This window comes from Ursus arctos, unplaced genomic scaffold (genome assembly GCF_023065955.2).
Source record: "Ursus arctos isolate Adak ecotype North America unplaced genomic scaffold, UrsArc2.0 scaffold_7, whole genome shotgun sequence".
Classification (NCBI taxonomy): Eukaryota; Metazoa; Chordata; class Mammalia; order Carnivora; family Ursidae; genus Ursus; species Ursus arctos.
Window position 1 is genome coordinate 53,651,924 of NW_026623089.1, and position 15,384 is coordinate 53,667,307.

Genomic DNA, 15,384 nt, shown 5'->3' on the forward strand with positions numbered 1-15,384 from the left:
GTGAAACTTCAGCACACTATCGTCAGGGCTGGAGCCAGGGAACTGAATCCCTGACCAAACTACAGTGATGCATATTCCATCAGCACCTTGGTCTCAGCGGCCCCGCCCTCACACAGGCCCAAAACCCACCCACAATTCCACTTCCTGTCTGAGGTGCTTCTCCAAAGATGGTCTACACTGTATCAACGAATCTGCTGATGTGGGTATCTCAGGTACAACATGGCTGGGCCCCACTGAGAGTGGGCAGTGACAAAGCTACTACAGAGACACACTAACTGAAAACTGTTGCCATGGCTCCACAAAGCCAAGATCTTCAGCTCCAACAAGAGAGCAGAAGATTGAGGAGCGAACCTGCAGACCGACCCCTCATCCTCAGGCAATCTGCCAAGCTCTGGCTTGATTCCAGTAGGACTTTCCCTCTTTCCTTAGAGGACACTGGACTGTACCATGCATGTCTTCAGACCAGGGGCCTGAAGCCTTTCAAAAATAGAATATATGGTATCATTTCCTGTTATTTTACTGGTGCTATTGACAATGACTTCGAAAAGGAAGGGAAGGCAATATGGCGGCAGCAATGTGCCCTCGCAATCATAGGTATCTTTAACATCCAGGTCTCAGAGGGCTGATCCCTGCTTTATATCATCTATAAATCCTGGACTGCAGCTAATTTTGTACCATCCAATGTCAAAATCTCGACATACGTCAATTAGAAATTTTTAAGTGTATTTGTTGAAATGCAATGTGGTATCCTGGATTGGAGCCTAGAACAGAAAAAAGGATACTAGTGGAAAAACTGGTGAAATAGGAATAGAATTTGCAGTTTAGTCAACTGCTGTTTCGACAAATGTATCATGGTCACTTTAGATGTTAACATCAGGAGAAGCCAGTTAAGGGGTGTATGGGAAATCTCTATGTATGAATCTGTATAATTCTCTATAAATCTAAAATTAAAACAAACTAAAAAGCCTATTTTCTAAAAGTATTTGCAATAGGATCTTAATCTATAACAAACCTGTGTTTGTGTTAATACTCAACATTTATGGGGCGCCCGGTGGCTCAGCCAATTAAGCGTCTGCCTTCGGCTCAGGTCATGATTCCAGGGTCCTGGGATGGAGCCCCACATCAGGCTCCCTGCTCAGTGGGGAGCCTGCTTCTCCCTCTCCCCCTTGCTAGTGCTCTATCTCTCACTCTCTTTCTCAAATAAATAAAACCTTTAAAAAAAAATAGTCAACATTTATTGAGCACTTACTATATGCCAGGTATTATACATTTATAGGTATGATCTTATTTAATCTCGGTAATCATCTTTTCAAGTAAGTTGTATTATCCCCACCATAGAAAGAGACCAAGACATAGGTGAAGTAATTCACGCAAGGTCACACTTTAAGTGGCCCAACCAGGATGTGAATGCAGACTGATTCCACGAGTTACACTCTTTTTTAAAGATTTTTTTATTTTTCAGTAATCTCCATACCCAACGTGGGGCTTAAATTCACAACCCTGAGATCAAGAGTCACGTGCTCCTCCGACTGAGCCAGCCAGGGCTACACTCCTAAACATTAAGCTACTTGGTGTATTTATCCTTCCCTTATGTGCTCATGCATATATACGTACGTATATGTGTGTGTTTATTACACAACAACACTATTAGGATTCTGACTTACGTATGTCTACATAACCTGTGTTTATCTTGTGATGATGGGATTTTCTTTTGTGCCTTTGTGCAGATTTCACAATTTCTGTAATGAATCTGTAGTTCATTTTTATTACATATATTCTCTTTTTAAGAAACAAACGTATCGGTTTTACTCAGGCTTACAAAAGGAAACGGGACCAAGTTCCAGTTCCACCGTCTCTGAGATTTGTTTGCTTTATGGATGAAGGATGAATTTAAATATAATTTTTATAACAAGAAATTCAGCCTCTGAGATAGGATGAACATGTAAGTTCCAGCAATGAAGCGCTGTTAACCTATCGACATGAAACAATGACCAAACCGGCCACGCTAGGAAAGCAAGCACTTGCGTTCGCCGAGAATCATACCCATAGAGCTGTATTCCTTGAGCTTCTCCAGAACTGCCGATGCGCTCAGACCTTGAGAGGGCAGAGCCTTCACATACTCCTTGTCCACTTTCAGGAATGACATGTTCTTGCTTATATCATCCTTGGTCTTGTTCACCTTATCTTGGATCTCCAAATGTAAGAAAGACAAAGTTAACAAGGAGATGGAAGAACACAGGCCAGGGAGCAGAAGAACCAGTTATGACTCCTAGTCCACCGCTCAGGGCTGGGCGCCACACCAGTGCTACAGAACGGGGACGGTCTTTTTCTTTAAAACAGAGATGGGGACGTTCCAGCTGCCCAGCTATTTTCTGGCATGTGCGATAGGCTCTTCAAAGTCTGAAAAGTCAACTTTCTCTCTGAAAGTCAAAGATGCATTCAATCCCCACCGCCGCCCCTTTCTTCTGCCAGGCCGACATCACCCCTGCTTTACTAGGTTTGCACACGCCAGTGTCAGCACCTCTCCGAGCGCGGTATTTGGATGTTATCTGCGTCCTGGCAGCAGCCAGTGTGTGGTAAAGAAACAAAGGTGGAGTCATGAACGGTAGCCAGAAAATAGGCCAAGCCGCAGAAGGGATTCTGGCGCTCGTGCAGGTGATGAGCTCCGTCACCAGACATGCACAGAGCACCCCCAAAACTCCCCACATGCGTGCGAGACACCCCGGGGGGGCCGGGGAGACCGCATTCGATCTCCTTGGGCTGTCGGACACCTGTACTCCGACTCGTAAGTGCTAAGGGGAGCAACGGTCATTTCTGCTACAGTTTATCAACTATGGCTGTTTCTCCTTGGTCCTCATCCTCACCACTATAGTCTGGGCCACGTGCTTTCCCTCCCTAGCTGCTGAACTACCCCCGCGGGCCAGGGAGACACGATGAACAGAACACACGAGGCAGTACGAGTGAGAACCACTTCTGTTCTCACGACGGTTCCTTGTAGCAGCAGACACAGAAAATGAAAGTCAGGTAGTGGAAAGTGCTGGGGGGAACAGAGCAGAGTTTAAAAACACAATGAAACCTAGCAGGGGCTGCTACCTGTGCTAAGGGACTGTTGGGGGGGGGGAAGGCTTGGAAGAGTGGCTACAGGTCACAATTTGTGTGTGTTACACAGAGACGGTTTCAGTGACCCGTTTGTGAAAGTCTGAAGCCCAAGATCTGACCCCAAATGGTTCGACTGTCCCATCTCTAACTGTAGAGGATTAGAACACGAGAGGACCCTCGGAGACTCGGCCCCCAGCGAACCGCAGGGAAAGCCTCGCCTGCGAACCACGCCGGCCAGTCTAGCAGGCAGGCACCGGCAGGCGGCGGAGGCCGCGCCCCAGGGCAGTAGGGCGGCAGGTGATGGGCATGAAAGGGTTTTTAAAGTTGTACATGGACGATGCTGCCTAAACGGCGAGCATGCAACGGGGAGCAAGCATGGAAGCTGAGCTTCCGAGCCAGACTGCTGCTGTAGTAAAACAGAAGGGACACAAACCGATGGGGAGCCGCATCAGAAAGCACAGCAAGCCCTTCCCCCACCCCGTGCCTGCCTCAGAGCCTGTATCACAGTTTAATTTCCTCACAGCCTTTTTTTCAAAGTGAAATTCTTATGTATTTGTTCATGTATCTATTTTCTATCGTTCCCAGGAAAACGTAAGCTGCACAGAGCAGGGACTCAGTCCCCAGCACCCACAGCGGTACCCAATGCAGAGAACGGGCCCACGAACCGCGTGCTGAGTACGCGAATGCAAGGGAATGAAGGAGACAGGGGGACACACACACACTCGCTGGGAACAAAGACCTCTCGTCTCTGAGCCTCAAAGTCTGCTTCTAAAAAACGACAGGTGATTACATAGTTTCTAAGTGCCTTCCAATTCTGTTATTTTATAAATTTAAGAATGGGTTCTGGAACCGTAGCATTTATTTGTCCCAAAATCTGAAACTGAAGGAGAAACGTGTGAAGAAAAAGAGTAGAAACATGCAGGGAATGAAAAGGGGAAAATGCTAGCATCCTTTGAATAGCATCCAGTCCACCCTCTACAGCTGCCCTCCCCCTCCCCCTTAACTCTAGAACGACTCAAGATTTCATTGTAGAGCTTAAGATGATTTAGGGTCAAATAAAAGCCTATCTACTCCCATTCCCCTTTTCTACCCCAATAACCACTTCCGCTTCCCTACAGGAAATGACCTGAAAATAAATACACAGTTATGGGAGAGTTCGTTAGCACAGGGGTCTGAATGGATTTGGGTCAAAGGCTAAAGATGACTGACATCTCTTCTGGTCTGGCCAGGACATGGGAAAAGGGAAAGGGAACTGAAAGCCAAAAGGGAAAGAAAGCTTGAAGGAAAGCTGAGGGGCAGGCAGGGCACGGGGGGAGACGCAGACATCAGGGCCCGTGTGCCTTCCTGACAGCTTGCATGGGGCCTGCCCTGTTTATCTTCTTCTGTGATAAAGAGCTGCTGGGAAGGGTACAGAGGTGACTGTCTTATCCTCAGTGTGGGTGAGGGGACAGAGGACACAGTGAAGGGAACAGACTATGCTGCATACAGGTACAAAGAGCAAGAGAACAGTGCTCTCTAAGTTCTAAACCTGGGATCCGCAAACTACAGCCGAGATCCAGCCCCTGGCCATTCTGTAAAGAAAATGTCAGTGGAACACAGCCAGGTGCAACTCCTTACCTGCCTATCGCCCTGTGCTGCTCTCCCGCTCCAGGGGCAGACGTGAACGGTTCTGACAGACATGGTATGGCCTGCAAAGCCTAGAATGTTTCCTGTCTGGCCCTTCACGGAGAAAGTCTGTCAACCCTGACCTAACCCGGGAAGCACCCGACCCCCAGACACGTATCTCAGTCAGTGCAGCCAACTATTGCTCTAAAGCATCATGCCCCTTCGGTCAGCTTTTCTAATTTCAAATTCTGCCTTAACAGACATCGCTTGTCTCCTCTGGTCAAACAAGCTGGAGAACGGTTTCTTAGGTTAAGTCAGGTGTCTTAATCTTGGCACTTCCGACATCTTGTGCCAGGTAATTCTCCGCTGGGCCCTGCAAGATGTTTGGCAGCACCCCTGGCCGCAATCTACTAAGTGCCAACAGCACCCCCCTCCAGGTGTGACAACCAAAGGTGTCCTCAAACACTGTCCAAAGTTCCTTGGGGGGGGGGGGACAAAAATCACCCCTTGCCCTTGGGAATTCGCACTAGGTTCAGTAAACAGAAAGAGGTCATGACCACAGGGGTGGCGGGAGGGGAGGAAGATCTACACGGATTCCACTTACCTTGCGACCAATAATAGGCATCTTCCTGATGAGCTTAAAACATCTCTTTTTAAACCTTGACCATAAACCTAAAAGAAACAAAGGGTTCTGTTATCCAAATAAATTCCCATGGATAATGTATGAACTACTCAATGTGCCTTCTGCAACCTCACCTGCCTTCTGATCGCAAAGGTAGTCTCTTTCTGTTTTAAAAAACCTTGAAATTTAAATTGCCAAGTAAGTAACATATTTACGTGGTTCAAGAATTTTAACAAATTGGGGGGCCTGGGTAGCTCAGTCAGTTAAGTGTCCGATGCCCAGTTTCTGCTCAGGTCATGATCTCAGGGTCCTGGGATTGAGCCCCACATCGGGCTCCACACTCAGCATGGAATCTGCTTCAGATTCTCTTTCCCTCCTCCTCTGCTTCTCCCCCAGCTCACATGCACTCTCTCTCTTTTTCTCTCTTTCTCAAATAAATAAACAAAATCTTTTTTTTTTTTTTTAAGATTTTATTTATTTATTTGACAGAGATAGAGACAGCCAGCGAGAGAGGGAACACAAGCAGGGGGAGTGGGAGAGGAAGAAGCAGGCTCATAGCGGAGGAGCCTGACGTGGGGCTCGATCCCATAACGCCGGGATCACGCCCTGAGCTGAAGGCAGACGCTTAACCGCTGTGCCACCCAGGTGCCCCTAAATAAACAAAATCTTTTTAAAATTTTTTTTTAATTAATAAACACACACAGAGCTAAAAGTTTCTCTCTCATCTATTCCCCAGACTTTCATCCTACCCTCAGGTCAACACTACTACCATTCACTTCTAGAACAGCTATCTAGAGTTTCTTTATGCTTATACAAGCAACAGTAAAGAAAAAATCTTATTTGTCCCACCTTTTAAACAAAAGGTAGCATACTCTAGCACTATGTAAGACCTTGATTTTCTACTTGGGCATATTCTCTTAAAGCTTAGTGCTTCCTCATTCATCCTTTTTTTTTTTAAGATTTTATTTATTTGAGAGACAGAGCACAAGATGGGGGAAGGACAGAGGGAGAGGGAGAAGCAGGCTCCCCGACACAGGGCTTGATCCCAGGGCCCCGAGATCATGACCTGACCGGAAGGCAGATGTTTAACCGACTGAGCCATCCCGGTGCCCCTTCATTCATCTTTATAGCTCTAAAGTAGTCCATGATACGGATGTATCATAACTAATTTAACCTGCCCCTTCCTGATGGGCACTTGGGTTATTTCTAGTATTTCCTATTACCAACAACAGTGAAGCGATAACCTTGCAGCGCGTACCGCACACCTGAGTGCGTGCCTGCAGCATGAATTCCCGGAAGCAGAATGCTGGGTCAAATGACGTATGTATTTCAGAGCTGTTGACCTCCCAAGGTTTCAGATGCCCAACACCTCTCTTCCCTCCCCGAAAACAAATGACCAAGCCATGCTTTTCTTCAGGATCTATGCTCTAGCCTCTCATTCAACACACACCCTGACAATACTTCAACATTTTTTGGACTTCAAAAGGCCTTCAGTCTCATGGACACCAATCAGACTCCCTTCTGTCAGGCAGTGCACAGGACGAATATGGAATTCTGATCCTATCCACTGCAATAATTATAAATACATGGCATCCAAATAGACCATCATAACTTTTAATGAATTCACATTCAATACAGAAGGCACCACCTACCATCCAAAGGCAACTAAGGATCAAGCATTAATAACCTGCTGAAGGCCACAGATCACATCGGCGACGGAGCAGGGATTTGACTGGAGTCTTAATTTTCTTAGCCCTAGACCCTGAGGACTCTATGCTGCTTCACATACAGAACAGAAATTCTCAGTTATCCCAAATGAGTCTATAAGGAATCTAGACCTCACTTCTGTGCAAGCAGGACATAAATACCTTACTACACTTCTAGGAGATGGAGACGTTCCGACGTCCCTGGCCAGTGGAGCACTCTCCAACAAGCACAGACCGCGCCTCGTTAGTACTCGTTACAGGATGCCTTGCACCTTTACCAGCTGGTTTTGCTGGGGCTGCAACCCTGCCTTTCCACCTGGCCCACAGTGCCTGGCGCCAGAGTCAACACTCCGTAATGGCTGGGACAAAACCAGGGAACTGAGACCCAGACTGAATAAGACGACAGAGGGACTGGAATCACTTGTCTGTGGTTACTTTTTTGTTTAAATTTTGGAGTATTTCCTTTCAGTCCTATGTTCTACACACTGAAACACACAGCTGCAATCTTACAGTATATACAACGCTGTGTCGTCTTGTCACAGCATTTTCTACATTAAAGATTCTCCCTAAAGAGAGTTATTTAAATATTACAATAGGCCACCAAATGCGTATAACTTAGTGTTGGATATTTAAGGTGCTTGTTATCTGACCATTTCTAACAATGTAAAAGCTGTAAAGATTCAGAACTGCCTTATTTAATAGATGAAGTAATTAACTAATGAGGCAGAAAGAGGTCGCAAACTCAGTAAATAGAGTCACTTGCCCAGAAGTACAGTCATGTGGCTAGGTGGAGGAGGACAGAATAGACTGAGTATGTGCCAGCTGTGAGATTAAACAGGACAGGTGAAAAGAAGAGAATACAAGATCAGAGACGGAGAAATTAGAGATGAAAAGATCATGTGGTCATGACTTAAAAAGACGATCTCAAAAGTAAAAGTCCCCAGAAGTACAGAAAGAAACATAATTATAGTGTTTATTGTAGTGTTTCAGGTTAATAAAACAGGAAATGCAGTGTGAGGACACCAATGCGTGGCTCTTTACAGCTGACAAATTCCTTTCATACAAACGATGCCTCTCGATACTCACATTACCCTATGAGTAAGTAAGGCGGGTGACACTTAGGCCCATTTTACTATGAGGAAACAGGCTAAGAGAGCTCAAGGGTGTTGCTCAAGGTGCCACAGCTAGAAACTGGGAGAGTACATCTCCTCCTCCCACCACATAACTCCGACTTGTTCATGAACTATGGACAATCCCACAGTTAAATCAACATCAAGGAGTAACGATATGCGCCGATATCGCAGAGCAGAATGAGGGACGAGATAACACGGCCGAGAACTGCTGACCCCTGCCCATGCTCCCAGCCCCCTCCTCCTGCCGCTTCCAGGTCTTATCCGCCCCAGTGTCCATCCTGTGTTCCAGAATTATCCTTTCCTCTTAGAAGTGTATTCAGAGTTGAAGATCAGCAAAATTTATCACTAGTCCGGACTTTAAGACTCCTCTGGGGCAACGTGCTGAAAATAACTTGATGGTTCAGTGATAAGGACAATGCCTTTCCATGAGCAAGGTACTGAAAAAATGGCAATGCTATCAAAGTTATCTCCAATCTCCACAGGGAAGACATTCTGATCGTTGTCTAAAATTCAAGCTAGAAGTTACAAAATAAAAAGTGTGTTGTGTGTATATGTGTTAAACTATAGGAAACTGCTGATACTCAAAAATGTTGACCTACAAAAACCACATTTTGTATGTCTGGTTCAACTGGATTCAGATATAGAAAAAAGATGCATATGCGTAAATAGTGGTTTGCTCTAGGTAGCAAGACTTTCATTTAGGTCTCATGGATTACTGGTATTGCCTAATTTTCTGCAATCAACATGTAATAAAAAATATATTAAAAAGGACTTAAATAGCTCAGAGTTGGGCTTACAAAGATTTCCATGGCGCATACCACGACACACCGTTACTGGTGATTTCCTCACGGAATGCGCGGAGGCCAGCATGTTCTGCTTGGAACAAGGCAGTAGGTAAGTACCAGGGCCGAAGGTGGCTGTGCTTCTACTACCGGGTGGGCAAAATGCACACAGGCACCGTGGCCTACAGAACTAAAAACGGAAGTCAGTACCTAAAGCTAATACTAATCACAGCAAAGAAATAGAAATGTCAAGATCTGTAACCTTACGTTGTTTTTAACAAACGCACCACTAAAAGGAAAAGTACACAGAATGGTGGCCAGCAGGAGCTGGGGGGAGGGGATCATGGGGAGTTATCGTTCAATGGGTACAGAGTTTCAGTGTGGGACGCTGAGGAAGTTCTAGAGATGGATGGTAGGATGCTTGCACAACAATGAGAATGTACTTAAACACGGATAAAATAGTAAATTTTATGTACATGTATTTTATCACAATAAAAAAGAAAGGAAGAAAAGTCTATTTATTGTCACTCCTCAGAGTCCTCTGGAATAAGTTACTTCACCTAGAAGGACAAGGTGGTGGGCTTCCCTGAGCAGAAAGACACGGGTTGTGTCCCTTTCCAAACCACGGAGCAGGTGCAGCAGAAGCGTGAGTCATCAGAGTTTATGAGGAAACCTTGCAAGGACTAGGAGCAGAAACTGAAGACAGGGTTTTACAGCTGGAAGGGACTAAAACATAAACGGCAATCAGGTCTCATTTCCACGTTCATTCAGTGCAATGTTTACTATGCCGTTAACTGCACGGTTACTAGGACGGCTCAGTGGCTATCTGCAGGGTAAACAGATAAAACAGAATCTGGCTTCTCAGTTAACTTCCTGGGGGGAGAAGAAAAGCAGAAAAAGTATAGTTAAAAGAGCCCCTTCAAACAGATGTTATTAGGGAAGCAAACAGTTATGGACATTTTAAACAAATGACACAGGACAAGTGATTCTCTTCAATATTATTGGTTTTTTATCCCAAGGAAGTTAACTCAGGTAGCCTATACTAAGGGTGGGGAAGGGGTGCAGAGGAGAGTTACAAAACACCCACCACCACTCCCACTTTACTCACGAAGCACAAGCTGCAGGGGGAAACAATTCACAGGAGGGAAGAGGCAACCAGGTCTGAAAGGCAACCAGGCAGAAAGGGTGCACGGGAACTTAGGAAGGACGGAGGGCTTACAGACTCATCACTAACAGACTTCTCACCTTCTTCAGCACTCCCTGAGAAGTGGCCTCCTCGTCCCCACATCAGTTTGGCTCCTGAGTCACTACCCAAGAAGTTCATAGTGCACTGTCCCCTGACATCAGAAGTTTAACTCCAAGAGGACAGGGACCCTGTATGACTTGTGTAGACATCCCCAGAGCCCAGCACAGTGCCTGGCACACAGCAAACACTCACAGGGTCACTGCATGAGTGCTGTTCCAATTTCCCATAATCTGTATTGAAAGGATGGCCTAAAATGAACACAGTAAATGCCTGCTCAGGGAACTCCAGGGTACACAATTATGTTCTAGGCAAGAAACTAAAAATGAGAAAGGTTCAAGTCATGCTCTAAGATACCTGTGGATCCTTCCAATGACTCATTTCTCAGGAGTTTTTATGCGAGCTGCAAATCCAGAAAAATCAACAAAAACAGTAATAGATACACCACAGTAGCTATTATAACTTTACGTAGAGTCCTACTATACCTTTATGGTCAGAAGATAATGTCCCACTTCCCATTTAAATAGATTTTAAAAATCAGAACCAAACCAGAAGGCAAGAAATGAGTCCAATCCATCAGCCACGAGTTCTAAAGCTGGTGGGACTCCACTGTGCCTTTCCAGAGGAGAGGGGGCAGTATACTTACTCTCTGGCTGGAAGACAAAATCGTAGGCCCAGATTATCAGCAGGGTGCACAGGACACTCCAGGCGATGAGCTGCCAGGGCTCATACTTGGTGCAATGTCCATTTACATAATTCTTGGCCTTTGTGCAATATACTTCCAAAATGTCAAAGTAGGGCTCAAAAGCCTTCTAGAAATACGAGAAAAAAAGAAAACACGACATTCAGAGGGAGAAAAGTCTGTTTTTCATTTGCTCCTCAGCTCTCATTTTCAAGGGCAAGGCCATTCATGATCTGGCCCCACCCCAGCAATAATCTTATCTTCCCCCACAGTCCTCAAAGCCCCTGCTCCAGGAGCTCCAGGGTACACTGCCCCCTGCGAGTCCGGTGGACTTTGACAAGGTTTTTCATCTTCTGCCTAGTCTATAAAACAGCAGGTTCAGCGGGATCATCATTTCAGCCCTGAAGCTTCCCCAGAGCTACAGAATTCACAGTCCCACTCTCCTAACTCGAACGAGCCCGTCTTCCCCTCCTTCACTACTTTGTTTGAATCTTTCCCATCCTCTAACCCAGGGGTCAGCAACTGTTCCTGTAAAAGGCGGGAGAGGAAATGTGTCAGGCGTCACGGGCCAGCCGGTCTCTGTCACAAGGACTCAGCTCGGCCGCTGGGGCACAAACGCCGCCCCAGACAGAGGGAAACCAACATGTTAATTACAGACGCTCAAATCTGCATTGCACAGAATGTCCCATATCACAAAATATTCTTTTTATAAAAACAATTTTAACAACGTAAAATATCATGCTTAGCTCATGGGCTGTACAGAAACAGGCAGCAGGCCAGATGTGGCCCATGGGCCGCAGTCTGCCAATCTCTGTTCTCACGCCCAACCTAACAAGCTCTTAGAGCCGGTGTCCGGATCTTCGCCGTGTGTAGCCCTCGCAATAGCGGGCACAAGCAAGAAAAAAGTCCTCTCACCTCATCACCTACCAGACTGCCCAACTCGTGAGGATGAATCTCCCCCGTAAACTGTCCTTGTGCCTCCCGTTGTGCCGCCCCGCAGAGCCTAGCACCAGGTGGCCTGCAGTCAGCCTACTCATCTGTTCTCACCTCCCTCACTCCATGCTTGGGTCCTCGAACGCTGAGCAGATCTGAGTCATCGCTACAAGCCCCCATGGGGGCCGGTACAAAACAGGTTCATCTGATAGTCCGTTCCTCTCTTGCTTATTCAATGTTTACTAACACATCCCCAGTGGCTCAGGCATTAAGCTGGGGGAGCCTTAAGGTAAACATCACAAGTTTCCGCCCTCACTGAGCTTACAATCTAATGGGAAAGGTGTGTGTGTGTGTGTGTGTGTGTATGTGTGTATGACGTGCGCACAGCCATACACACAAAAACATACGCCGGGAGACACATACATGAACAAATAATTCAAACTCTTCAGGATAAAAAGTATTTAAGGGGGCGCCTGGGGGGCTCGGTCAGTTAAGTGTCTGCCCTCAGCTCAGGTCATGATCCCAGGGTCCTGGGATGGAGCCCCCATCTGGCTCCCTGCTCAGCCAGAAGTCAGCTTCTCCTCTGCCTCTGCCCCTCCCTCCCCATGCAGCCACCCCCCCCCCCCGGGGCTCATGATCATACTCTCTCTCAAATAAATGAATAAATATATTTTTTTAAAAAGTATTTCAGTGAAGTGCTAAGAGAGACCACTAAGGAAGGCCTGTCTAACTTTACCTGACAGGAGACAGGGAAGATATTATTAAAAGGGTAAAAGAACTATCAAAGAAAATTCTCTTGGCGGAAAAGTTAAAAGAAAAAATAAGTCATACCGGGAAGAGAGCACAGGAGCTGCAAATGCATAAGAAAAATCTAGGAAGGGCAAAAAAGTTCTGCGTAGTGAAAGCAGCGATGAGGACAGGGAGCTAGGTGTGTCATCAGTGCTAGGGCCCCAGCACGCAGTGCCTGCTCCGTGAACAGCTGGACGGTGGCCGGCAGCGAGCAAGCGCATGCGGGAACACGTCAGTCGGAAAACGGAGGCTGGAGAAGTACACTAGGTCCAGATTAAAAATGGTCTTAGAGGGGCGCCTGGGTGGCTCCGTCGTTAAGTATCTGCCTTCAGCTCAGGTATTGATCTCAGGGTCCTGGGATCAAGCCCTGCATCGGTGCTCAGCAGGAAGCCTGCTTCTCCCTCTCCCACTCCCCCTGCTTGTGTTCCCTCTCTCGCGGTCTCTCTCTGTCAAATAAATAAATAAAATCTTAAAAAAAATGGTCTTAAAATAAACATGGCTAGTGGGAATATAAATCGATAGGTACTTTTTGTAAAGCAATTTGTCAGTGCCTATTGACGTTTTAAAAGTACATTCATTTTGACCCAGGTATCCCACTTTTTGGTATCTACATGCTTCAATGTGTACAAAGAGACAGGTTCAAGGATATTCATTTCAGTCTTCTTTGTAACAGTGAAATATAAAATCACAAATGTCCATTCATGGACGAATGGGTAAATAATCTATAACACACGCACTTTATGTATTCATACTATGCAGCATTTAAAAAGATAGATATAAATGAACTACGTAGAAAAATTTCCAGAACATAATGTTGAGTGTAAAAAAAAAAAAAAAAAGCATATTGCAGAACAACAGAAAACAAAAGGTTGTTAATCAAGGGAGTACTTTATTTTTTTTCTTTTTTATTTATTTATTTTTTTACAATAACTTAATGGGAGATAAAGGTAAGGAGGACAGAGGTCAGAAACACAAATCTCAGTTCGGAGGACTGCTGAAACAGTCCAGGGGAGAAACGAACTAGGTTTGACCTCAAGCAGTATGACACTGGGGCTGAAAAGCCGCACGGATTAAAAGCCCCTTCTGGAGGTGGGACAAACAGGGTTTGCTAACTTCACAGATACAGGAAGTGTGCAGTGGGAAGAGTATAGGTAATTCCAAATGTTCAAGTTCAAGTCTGGGAGAGCGGTTGAGTGGTGTCCCCACTAATCCCAGCAGACTAGAAGAGAAAGGGAAACTGAAGAAGGTAAAGGAGATTTTGAGATAAAGATAATGATACTGGTTTGAGTTATGTTCCTGTGGGGTATCTACCTGCAGTGTTCCAGTAGGAGCATGAAAGCTTAGGACGACAGGTACCCAACAACTGTTTACTGAAAACATTTCTATCCTTAGCAATTAGGCTGCAGTATAAGGTCATTAATATCGGGCAAGTGCTGGGTTCCCTAGAGGGCTATCCACGGAAACACCGCTTATCTGCAACCCCCTCATAGTTCTTGGCCATTCCCCAGAGCCCGCTGTTGCTATCAACAACCTCGATCCCGCACAGCAGTGACAGTGCCAGTCAGGACCTGGGGAAGACCAGAGGAGTCTACCCATCATCAGAGGTGTGTCATGATTTCCATCATTATAAAGAATCTTCTAGTGTTACGGCTAGGATCAAACCAAATGGTTAAATGGTATATATGGGGTGTGTGGTTGGCTCAGTCAGCAGAGCATGTGACTCTCAATCTCAGGGTCATGAGTTCAAGCCCCACACTGGGCATGGAGCCTACTTAAAATAAATAAATAATAATAATAATAAATAAATGAATAATGTATATGAATGGGATGACAGAAGAAAGAATCATGCAGATTAGCTTTTCCTCTGGTGATACTAGTTCCTAATTCACCCAGAAAACAGAGCTTACCTACGTCAAAAGATGCCTGTATATATTATCAATTTCTCATAGCACAGAACAAAATGTAACATAACTAGTATCAGGGAGAGAGCAAAGAATCAGCAAATGCAAACTGTGTTAATTTTTACAAAGCGTATTAAGATATGAAGGCGTTCCTTGCTAACATTTATAAAATTACACTTGGCGAGAATATATTTTCTTGGTAACTACTCTAAGAAGATAATGGGAGTCTTTAAATTCCAAGTCCTTAAATATACCTCCTTAGGAAGAGATCTATTTCTATATTCTCCTTCTCCAAAGACAGAATGCTGCTGGCCTTGGATAGGTCCTAGTAAGCTGTTTGAGTAGACAACTAGATGGTCACAGAAATTACATGTCGTGGCCTCAGCCCAAGGTCCTTCTTGTTACTACAAACAACCTAGGCTCCGTCCCCAGTGAATAAGCACCTCACGGCACTAACAGCTCACTGCCTTATAGGGCTCTGTGGGCTAATGCATGCTATCTCCTTGGAAAAAAGGAGGAGGCAGCTCCTTGGGGCCTTGCACACGGCACAAGCCCCAGGCCGGGGCCTGACGCAACACTGCAGCCCTAGAGAAGCATACGGTCCCAATGCTGAAGGGAACCCTAGAGATCAAGGCCACGTTCGCAGTTCACAAACAGAGGCCCTGCGGTGAGACAGCCGTGCTAAGCCCAGCCACAGAGGCTGTGTCAGAGCCCAGGCCTCCGACTCAGGGCTCGAGGTTCTTTCCATCCTTCATTCTAAGTGTCCACGGGCAGAGGGTCCCTTAACGTATTACCATCCAGTGCCATGTCAAGAGTTTCCTTCTCACAATTTATGTTCTTGGTGGGATCTACCCGGGATACATGTACAGTTCAGAACGAACTAAAACCG

At 45.8% G+C, this 15,384-nt stretch overlaps 1 protein-coding gene across 1 annotated transcript in view; it reads right to left on the reverse strand.

The window, feature by feature from the left end:
* SGPL1 (sphingosine-1-phosphate lyase 1) overlaps positions 1-15,384 on the reverse strand; it is a 52,181-nt gene that overhangs the window by 20,267 nt on the left and 16,530 nt on the right. Inside the window, exons 2-4 of the mRNA XM_026504402.4 lie at positions 10,837-11,002; positions 5,309-5,376; positions 2,044-2,191 (exon numbers count right to left, since the gene is read on the reverse strand). Of these exons, the coding sequence (XP_026360187.2) occupies positions 2,044-2,191; positions 5,309-5,376; positions 10,837-11,002 (382 nt within the window). The remainder of the gene's footprint in view (positions 1-2,043; positions 2,192-5,308; positions 5,377-10,836; positions 11,003-15,384) is intronic.